This window comes from Sebastes fasciatus, chromosome 6, assembly GCF_043250625.1.
Source record: "Sebastes fasciatus isolate fSebFas1 chromosome 6, fSebFas1.pri, whole genome shotgun sequence".
Taxonomy (NCBI): domain Eukaryota; kingdom Metazoa; phylum Chordata; class Actinopteri; order Perciformes; family Sebastidae; genus Sebastes; species Sebastes fasciatus.
This window is the reverse complement of record NC_133800.1, coordinates 746025-757032: the sequence shown is the minus strand read 5'-3', so window position 1 is coordinate 757032 and position 11008 is coordinate 746025. Positions and strand designations below refer to the sequence as shown.

The 11008-nt window shown below is 40.0% G+C and overlaps 1 protein-coding gene across 1 annotated transcript; it reads right to left on the bottom strand.

Annotated features, from left to right (window-relative positions):
- Window positions 1-1542: 1542 nt before the first annotated feature.
- On the bottom strand, window positions 1543-7732 carry LOC141770169 (perforin-1-like). The gene is made up of 2 exons (XM_074639827.1): window positions 7606-7732; window positions 1543-2043 (listed from the first exon to the last, which is right to left on the bottom strand). The coding sequence occupies exons 1-2, from the start codon at window positions 7652-7654 to the stop codon at window positions 1643-1645; spliced, it is 450 nt and encodes a 149-aa protein (XP_074495928.1). The 5' UTR covers window positions 7655-7732; the 3' UTR covers window positions 1543-1642.
- Between the last annotated feature and the right edge of the window lie 3276 nt (window positions 7733-11008).

Below are 11008 nucleotides of genomic sequence, written 5' to 3'. Positions count from 1 at the left end.
TGCTTTTAGTTTGAAGTCAGTTCCGACACGCTCTTACCGTAATGTCTAGGACATATATACGTACCGCAAAACAATGTGGGGGCGGGCTCGACGACTGATGGTGCAGCGTACCTGTTGGAAAGTATCAATAAGAGGAATCAATAGAATCAATAAGAGGAATCAATAGAATCAATAAAAGGAATCAATAGACACGGAGGCATGAGATGCCAAGGAATCCAGCCCTGCTCCTCGCTTATGTTTTTCCTTTGTTTGATTCATGCCTGTTTTATTTTGTTACTCACCTCTCCTCTTGTTTCAGATAACTTCACTATCTCATCTGTCCCTAGTTAGCCCTGCAACAGTCACCAGACCTCCTGCTCACCTTTCCCACTTTCCCATTAGTCACTCACTATTTATACTGCCAGAATCAAAAATAAATGAATAAATAAATACATGACTCGATAAATAAATAAATGTTATTAAATATAGAAAAAATTACATTAAAAATAAATGTAGTTAATGAATTGATAAAATGTGACCTGATTCTTTATTTATTTATATCTGTATTAATTCCCTTATTTATTTACTCTTCTGTTTAATGTTCCCTTTTATTTATTAATGTTTTTATTTTTATTGAAATTAAAATTGATTCATTTATTTTTGCTTTGATTTTTTATTTATTATTTTTTGCTATTATTTTTACATTATTTTTAAAATCAATGTATTTATGCATTTATTTATTCATTTATTTCAGCACTATTTTCCCTTTCCATTTTGCCCATTATTTATTTCCCCAAACTTATTTATTTCTGTACTTTTTTTCTTTACACATTTCTTTTTGCATTTCTGCGTCATTATGTAAATGAGGTGGCTGTCATGGGGTCAGAGCGTCGGTCATAGTTCCCAGCTCCGTACAATGGGTCATCTGCCCGCTGCGGCTCCCCCTCACCGCTGCCTCGTATCGGTATACATCAACAATTTGAAGCTGAACTATTTCACGGACCCACGGCCAGTCTCCTCCCCGAGGTTTAGCTCATTCAGAGAGGTAACCTCCGGGCCGATGCCCCCGGGAAACTGCTTTTTTTTACGTTCAATGACGATGTTTTTCTGTGCATGGCAACTATGTGGTTAATGTTAGGGAAAGACTGTGGTTAGGATTAATACAAAAAGGCAAATGTTAATTGTAGGTCTGTGACAGGATGCACAGTCTCCTGTATGGAAATGGACCAACCCAACCCTTATGTTCTACCTACATACAGTATGTGGCCTACTCCTTCCTGTATTAGCAATGTTGGTGTTTGACAGTGGTGTGTGCATGAATAAACATGCTCAACACTGATGGAATGGGATATGTGTATAAGGAGCAAACAATTCAATTTTGCTGTAACTTTCCCATATATGCATCCTATTCTCATGAATATCTATTGGTTTGCAGGAGCTTGTGTGATGTTCATTAGGAATGTGTTAAACCAAGCTCTCTGTCAGCCTTAGAAGGTAGTCAACTCTTGTCAAGTAATATGTTTCACTCCCACAATATTATCCTAAATGACTGAAAACAAAAAGTTTGGTTGTTGTAGCACAGTTTATTGCTAATCTGAGAGAATTGTAGGCTGCATGTAACGACTTAAGGTCAGATACATCTACAGTATACATAATGACTGTCTCAGCCGAGGATGTAGGTATAATGGAGGGTGCCACCTTTCTTTAGGTAGCATTCATGCTGATGGGTTCCCAGCTTGATCTGACGTTGGCAGACTCCCAACAGGTCATCGAAGAGTAAGTCACTGTCATGAACCTCGAGCCTCAGGACGTCATTTTGCTGGGCCTTGAAGTAAGTGAACTCCTCCTCCCACCAGGGGTTTTGGTTGTTGTTGCGAATAGACGTTTCACCCAGAGTGATGGAGCCACAGAAAACCTTGACATAGCCATCTGTGGTTCCCAGGATGCTGGAGTGAAGTTTACTGGCCCGCAGGTTAAACAGCTTCAGCTGGGCTTCAACCACAGTCAGACTGCACAGGACCAACAAAAGGAGGGGACGGCTGGAGGCCATGGCTTCACAGGAGGCTGTGGAGGAGGAACAGCAGCATTTTAATCTGGGGACTTACATGGCAATGAATCAGCCCTGTGAGGGTCTTATGACACACTCTTAGTTTAGGATGCTTGTGACTGCACTGTTTTACTCCACTTAGACCTCATTAAGTCTGCTTTTGAATCAGTAGACCATTACATTCAGATTAGCTGTCTTCAGAACCAAGTTGGTATTAAAAGCAAAATCATGGACTGGTTGACCTTGATGTATCAGACTGCATTCTTCAGTCAGTATGAGCAGTTTCATATCCTGCTTTGCTGGTATCCCCTGTGGGGTCACTGAAGGATCACTATTAGGCCCCATATTACTTGCTTCCTCTTGTTTAAATCATTCAGGATTATAATTTATTTGATTGTTACGCCCTCTTTAAAAAAATAATAAGAGTCATTTAAAGACATTTTGAGAATGGAGTCTTGAGGCAACCACTTGCCAGAGATGCAATGACAGCATTTTTTTATGTCCAACGCCAGTTTTGAGAAATAAAACGATATAACCTCCGGTAAGGCCGAAGGCCTAGGAAGGAGGTTCTGTTTTCACCGGCGTTGGTTTGTTGGTTTGTTGGTATGTTGGTTTTTGGTTTTTCCATTAGCAGTATTTCTCCAAGAGTCCGTGATGGATTTGAAGGACATTTTTTGGAGGGGTGGGGTGTGGCACAATGAACAATCCATTAGATTTTGGTGGTGATCCGGATCATGATCCGGATTCAGAAATTTTTATTAATAACTCCGCTCAGCCTGTGCATTAACACCACAGGCTTTAAGACATGACGCGTCACCCTGCCTCTTTCCTTCTGCCAGCAGACAGAGAGAGAGCGGGGGTGGATGGAGGGGGGAAACGGTCTGGGTATCATCGGATAATCCATTATTCCTTTTGAATTCAAAAACAAAAAAACAATTTTTTATTTTTGCGTTTTAAACCAAAAACGAGAAAATGGCCGTTTTCTCGTTTTTGGTTTCTGAATCAAAAAACGAAAAACGGATCCAATCCGGGCCGTTTTTTGTTTTTGCGAATTCCTTTTATCATTATTCATTTTTAATTGAAGAACGGAAGTCACGTGGGTTTTTTGTTTTTTCGTTTTAAACCACAAACGAAAAATGGAATCAAGTGGTGCTCTGTTTGTTTTTTGTTTCCAAAGGAAAAACGAAAAAAACAAATAAAAAAAAACAATCCGATTTTAGTGTCTTCAAGTTTCTTTCTGTTATTTTCTGTTTTGAATCGAAGAGCGGAGAACGGCAGCCACGTGACCCGGAAGTGAAGGCAAACATGTCAAAATAAAAGCCAAGAAGATAGTTTGGTCATTCTATAAAAGTGTAACATTATTTAAGCACAGGATCGAGGTAACAGTAGAAGACAAATAGGCTAAATAAATACACAAATAAATACATACATAGATATTTTTTTGTTTTGTTCTTTTCATTAACGCATGAATGTCTTTTATCCAAAAAGTGTGTGATAAATCACAGGGAGGGTCTCTACAGATGTTATTCAGATCTCTCACATAATTGACAATTTTCTCTCTCACACCCTTAATATGGGCTGTTTCTCTATGTCGGCAGGTGAGAAGCACTATGTGGCTACTCCTTTCAACACACATGACACTTCCACCTGATCCCTTCACTCCATTAGGAAGGCTGTAGCCGAGTAGTTCTACATCATGATAATGCTGATTTTTCAACCAGCGATTATGACATTAATGCCAGCTAGACAGAATAAAGCTCTGTCTGTCATGACAATAGTACTGTACTGAAGGCCACTTCATCACTCCAGATACTGTAGATTTAACAGATACCTGCTGTCTTCAGGTGGCTGTAAAGAGTCACCCGAGTAAAGGAAAGGGCTTCAGTACAGTGCTATTGTCATGACAGACAAGACTGTCTAGCTGGCATTAATGTCATAACCACTGGTTGAAAAAATCAGCATTATCATGATGTCGAACAAATTAACTAAATTACATATACTAACAAATAGGCTAGAAATGATTGAAAAGCATCATAAACCACCAAACAGAATACAGAAAGTTAGTGATTTCATTTTTTTAGTGAACTCAGGCTGATTAATCCTCAGACTATGATGTCTGAAGGTTGGCAAACATGCTGATCAACCATACTTATCTATCATTGACCAGGATTATTGACTTGACTTTTCATCTATAAATGCGTCAAAATTGAAAATTTGACTGAAAAGAAAATCCTTGGGGATTGAGGAGTGGTGACCTCTGACCCCTACGGTGGGTAATGTCACAGAAGGCCTACTCATAAAATGCACTGACTTCCTGATACCGAATCTCCCTCCAAACTAAATTGTAAAGTTGACAGCCCCTCAATATGATCTGATCAATACAATACAATCAAACTTTATTGTCCACCAGGGTGGAAATATGTCTTCGTCTCACAAAACACAGAAAACAACAGACATTAAAAACCAGACAGCAGTTAGTAAAACACAGAGACAGGTTATGTTACACATTAAAACAGTTCATGACAGTGTCTGTGGCTCAGATCTGCTCAGTCCCTGTGTTGAGTTTAGAATATTGATGGCATTTGGGATGAAAGACTTTTTAAACACATGTTTAGTTGCCAGAGGGGCTCTATAGCGCCTCCCGACTGGCTGAAGAGAGGGTGGGAGCTATCTGCCAGGATACTCCTCGCTTTCTTCCTCGTCCTTTCTGTAAAAAGTTTAGTCAAGGGCTTTTGGGGTTTACCACCTATTTTGCCTGCCATTGACACAATCCTTGACAGTTTATTCTTCTATCTACAGTGTAGGTGACCGTACCAGGCAGGAAGGTTACAGTAGTTTTGTACACTAATTCTAAAATCTGCTGGCTGACACCGAGGCCACTAAGTTTCCTTAGAAGATAAAGTCGCTGTGAGCATCTCTTGAAAATATACTCTGTATTTTCAGAGAAGCTCACCTAGGTGTCCAGGACTCTACCGAGGTATTTAAAGTGTTCCACAGTTTCAACATGTTGGCCATCAAGTGAAACTGGCTCTGTGATCAAATGTTGTTTTGTGCAGCACATGATTAATTCTTTTGTCTCGGCCACATTGATTTCTAGCTGGTTAGTGTGACACCATGTCTGAAGGGTGTCACACTAGCCAGCTAAAAATCTGTAAAAAAAAGCTGTGGTGTGGGTCAGATAGTCAGCTTCACCTAGTGGGCCTGTTTCCTGTAAAAGGCCAACTAAGGCCATGTCATCCGCATACTTAAACAGTCTCAAATGTTTCTCATTGATCATAAATTCATTAGTAAAAAGAGAGAATAGCACAGGGGAAAGAACACAGCCTTGTGGGCAGCACGTCTGACATGTTCTCTCTGACACAGACCCTCTGATCCACACAACTAACCCTGTGTTGATGTTGAGATCAATGAGCCTTTTCAGGAGAATATGCGTCTTCATTGAGTTAAAAGCTGAGCTAAAATCCACAAATAAAGCTCTGGCATAACCTTTAGGATGCATAAGGTGTTTAGTGACTGTGTTAAGCAGAGTCAGCACAGCGTCATCTGTGCCTCTGTCGCTCTTATTTAAGCGAACTGGAGCAGATGTAGCATAGTCTGTGCTGGTCAGGTGGCTGGCAAGAACTCGTTCCATGGTTATACACAATATGGAGGTTATTGTGATAGGCCGAAGATCACTTGGCTTACTTGCGCCTGGCTTTTTTAGCACCGGCCTAATTATTGAGAATTTCCATGATTTTGGCACAGTGCATGTGTCTAGGATATATAATTAATTAGGCTTTTTTAGGTACAGTACGTATTTATTTATTATATTTATCTTCTACTGTTACCTCGATCCTGTGCTTAAATAATGTTACACTTTTATAAAATGACCAAACTATCTTCTCGGTTTTTCGTTTTTTGATTCAGAAACAAAAAACGAGAAAACGGCCGTTTTCTCGTTTTTGGTTTAAAACGAAAAAATAAAAAAATGTTTTTTCCTTTCTGAATTCAAAAGGAATAACGGATTATCCGATGATACCCAGACTGGAAACCTGTAGATTTGGCCTTTTTTCACTTTAAACTCTGTGAAAAATCGTACTCGGGCATCTTGGCGGAGGTCTGCGCTCTCTGAGTGCCATTTTAGTTTTCTGATTGTTTCGCGGCAGTTAAATTCTAAAGCACAAAGAAACACACAACTCAGCACAACCCTGCGGGAAGGTGCAAAGTTGCCGTATTTTCAATGAATGCAGCCGAAGGGCCGGCTTCCTCCTGTCCAAACTCAGACTGACACTATGATAGCAGCACTTTGATGTGATTCCTAAAAAAAAGCAGCTCAGTCAAATACTATGACTCGCTGAGTTTTCAGCAGTGGGGGAGAAGTTTTATCATCCTCAAAGGAAAAGAGTGTGAAAATGTAGTCTGATAACAGCTGGATTTGTTTAGATTGTTAATCCATTCACTTTGTTATCTCCAATCATTCCAAACACATACTTATGGTGTGGACACTTCCTTCAACTGGTGACCTATTTGTGTCAGACCCACTGTCCAATTTAATTCATTAATCTAGTTGGCTTATGCCAAATCTTTCCCATGTTTTACCAATCAGAGCATCTTAAAACACATTCCTTTTTAAGTTGTAATCTTAAAAATTGAATGTGTTAATGCTCTCAGTCTGCACATCTGCAACGAAGGTTGAGAGAAAAAAATCCCTTTTAATTTGATGGGGTGACAAGCCATTGTTTTCATAAGACACTGCATGTGTTTTAAAACTGTACTTTTTGCCACTGTGAAATTAGTTATTATTATTATTATTATTATTATTATTATTCATACCTTCAGACTCTCAGTTGCATGTCAGTGTTGGTAACAGTGGACCGGAAGATGAAACCCTCCAACACAATAGCATTTTAAGGACAATGGAAAATAATTCCAAAATGAGGAGCACAGTGGGACGTTTAATCATATAAAAAAAATGGAAGAAATAATAATAAAAACAGGCTATGGCTTAAACAAGAAGCAGGAATGTAATGAAGATTTTATGAAATGTACCACAAGTTTTCACTAAAGTAAGAATCATCAATTATCAGAGACAAAACTTCTAAACTTTAAAAAAAGAAAAAAGAAACAAGACAGAAACAAAGGCAAATTAGGAATAGGGGATACATATGACATCAAATACTGAATTCACAGGAGCCCATTAAATCATTCTTTTGGGATTTTTGATAATCCAAATTATGTTTACACCATTGCTAGGGATCTTCATGTGCCTTTTTCTTCTTTCATCAAGCTTTGTAATGCATCGTTAGGCTGTTTTCACAGTTTCCCTCTAGTCCTGTGTCCTCAGAGAACTGTTCCACTGGATAACTACAAGCTTATTTAAATGATATCAGACTGAGAAGTGCACATTGCAATGTATTTAGCAACACATTGAGCAAATATGTCAGTTTGTGACACTTCGATAGCTTGATTAGAGGGAATGAAGAGTGTAGATAACGCTTGACAAACATGCAGGGAAAAAAATGGCACGGATTAGTTTGAAGAAATTAAAAGCACAAACACAAAACTAAAGCAAAGTTACAGTAACAGATGGAAAGTCTTACCTGTAGTCTTGATACCTGGTTTCTCACCACGCTGGGTGTTGTTCCACATGGTTTTAAAGGCCAGCAAACCTCATATCAGCTTCATCTCACCCTCCCACAACACGCTGACAACACAACCTGCTCCACTCTCAGCATTACATCACACTAGCGTAGGGCCTGTTCAAAACATGCCTGTTCACAACGGGCTCAATGCTTGGAGGGGCAGACTTTACCGTTAGGCAAGGTAGGCAACTGCCTGGGCCCCCAACTAAAAGGGCCCCAATCAGCTATGCATTTAATATGATTTGAAAAATATTTAATTGTGTTACTATTCTAACTCATTGTACCATGAAATAACTTACAAAAGGCTCCTAAAGCAAAAATATGCAATTCAGCTGTATACTACATACTGTGTACTTCTGCTTGAGAGGAAAACATTGTAATACTACATTTTGCTCACCTTTTCCCACTCCCATTAGTCACTCACTAGTTATACCAGCCCAGTTCCTTTCTTCTTTGTCGGTCCCTTTTTGTTGCTATATGGAGTTTTGTTTGCTTGATAACTGCGTGCTTAACTGCGTGCTGTGACCTGCCTGCATCTTCCAATCTCAGTCTGTGATCCTTTTGTTTGATATATCATTTAACTGCACCAGTCAGCCTGCTTTTCACTGTGTTTGGGTCCTTCCCCTGCTCCCAACCGTAACAGTACGAACCCACCTGTCATGGACTCAGCAGACACTTCATTTGATGAACTGTACAATCTGAAGGCCTCTAATAATCAATACAGAGGGACGGTTGTCTTTCTAAACCTGGGCAGTGACCAGTTCCTGAGCTGCAGCAGTCCCCTGTGGCTGTACTTCAGCAGTCTCCTGTTTCCCTGACCTCAATGCCCAGAGTCCTTGAGAGGGGTCCCATCTCCATGGCCGTCTTCTAGTGGGGTCCCGTCTCCATGGCCGTGTTCCAGTGGGGTCCCGTCTCCATGGCCGTGTTCCAGTGGGGTCCCGTCTCCATGGCCGTGTTCCAGTGGGGTCCCGTCTCCATGGCCGTGTTCCAGTGGGGTCCCGTCTCCATGGCCATGTTCTAGTGGGGTCCCGTCTCCATGGCCGTGTTCTAGTGGGGTCCCGTCTCCATGGCCGTGTTCCAGTGGGGTCCCGTCTCCACGGCCGTGTTCTAGTGGGGTCCCGTCTCCATGGCCGTCCGTCTTCTAGTGGGGTCCGGTCTCCATGGCCGTCTTCTAGTGGGGTCCGGTCTCCATGGCCGTCTTCTAGTGGGGTCCCGTCTCCATGGCCGTCTTCTAGTGGGGTCCCGTCTCCATGGCCGTGTTCTAGTGGGGTCCCGTCTCCATGGCCGTCTTCTAGTGGGGTCCCGTCTCCACGGCCGTCTTCTAGTGGGGTCCCGTCTCCATGGCCATTCTGAGTCTACAAATAAACTAAATTTGTCAGATATAATTTATGTAGTGGAGTAAAAAGTACAATATTTCCCTCTGAAATGTAGTGGAGTAGAAGTATAAAGTAGCATAAAATGGAAACACTCAAGTAAGGTAATTCAAAATTTGTACTTAAGTACAGTAATTGAGTAAATGTTCTTAGTTACACCACTGCTCAACACCCCCTGAAGAGATGGCAAGAGCTGCCATTGATGTTATGAGTGAAAAAGTCATCAAATCAGTGGTAAAAGACAGAAATAGTGACAGGTTCAACCCTGGTACATAAAAAAAGAAGGAGGTAAAGGAAGTAAAAACAGTAAAACAGTAGGGTTGGAACAGTGGAAGCTCATACAGAGGAGGTAGAAAAAGAGTTTGCGGACATCAAAAAGTTGGCTGATCAGTTCCATGGCCTTACTCCAAAGAAATGCTGTAAGCTGGCAGAAAGAAACAACAATCCTGTCCCCAACAACTGAAAAGAGAAAGGTTTAGCAGGTAGGGTGTGCTGGAAATGACATGATTCAGTAAGTCAGCAAAATAATTTTACTAATAGCAAACATTAAAAGATTCTGAATATTAATGTACTTCTTTATTTTGTTGGTATTGTATGGCTTTATGGAAATAAATTGTTTTTTTAGAGTAAAACTCCCAGTCAATATGTATACAGTGTACATGACCAAAAAATGGAAAGTGCCTGAGTATATCTTTATAAATTGTATCATAAATGGTGTATTTTTGTGTATTTTCATCAATTTGACAGTCCCAGTTGTAGTAAAGAGTATTAGAACACATTCAGATGCATCATTATCCGTGAGATCTTTGTTGAAATGTTGATATTACCTTTTGAAAGATTTTATACTTGGCGAGGATAAAGAAAATAAAAAATGACGTTATTGCACCTCCATTGTAATCTCCATGGTAATATAGTTTAGTTTATTTACAATTTATTCATATTCCTCAGCTTCTTGCCATTGAAAGGAGACCAGATATGCAGGGAGCAGAGGAGTTAGTACTGATTCATTTTGGGTAATTATTTAAGGCATTGTTATCTGAAGGGATAGGGCTAAGGCTTAAAGCTTCAGTAGTCAGTATATTTTTGGCATCATTGGGCAAAAAGTTTGACCGTTTGGTAAGAGTTCGCGAGAGATTGACAGCTGGCTCTCATAGACAGCAGCTGGACAGCAGACAACAGATCAGCTCTTACTGCTTGTTTTCCACCAGTCTGTGAATTCTTGCAGATGCCGTTAGGAGCACGGAGGACACAGACGAACATGGTTTTTGTCAGGTTACCCGTTTCATGTACTACTGTCATGATGTAGCGACCGTTTTATAAAAAGAACCTTTTTTTAATCATATTTGCTTCAATCTCGCCCAATGATGCTTTAACAGATTAAAGATAATACAAACCTAGAGTATGTGGTTGTCTTCTTTCCACACACAACTTGTTGGGTTAGAATGTTGACATGTTGCATCATCCTCACTGAAGGCGAGTGGGAAAATGTAGTTCCATAACAGCTGGATTTGTGTAGACTGTTCGACCTACATTCACAATATGTCCGAGACATTTGACACTCAAAGTGAGTGTTTGGCCTTCAACCATTGATTTCTTGACTATTAGTTCCTGCAAATTGTATTTGTTTATTTTGTTGTAGCACTTAGTTGGTCACTCTGGATGAAAGTCCTAATTATCTAAAATGGAGATTGATTTTCAAATACTTACTTACTCGTCCAATTCTATCAGAAGTTCATGATCAGCCATGCAGCACTGTGTGGACAGATTGAGGTAAAACTATGATAAATCCATTATGGAATTGACAATGCTCTCCTTGGCTATATACTTTTCATTCATTATTTTATTAAGTCAAAAATGTATACAGTATATTCTTATTTTCAATTTGATCTTTGGATAGATTTATTAAATTTACTTTATCTGTTGGGTCTTTTATTTATCCCTTTATATAGTCTTCAGTTTGTGGAGGACCACAGGTATCATGTAAATGG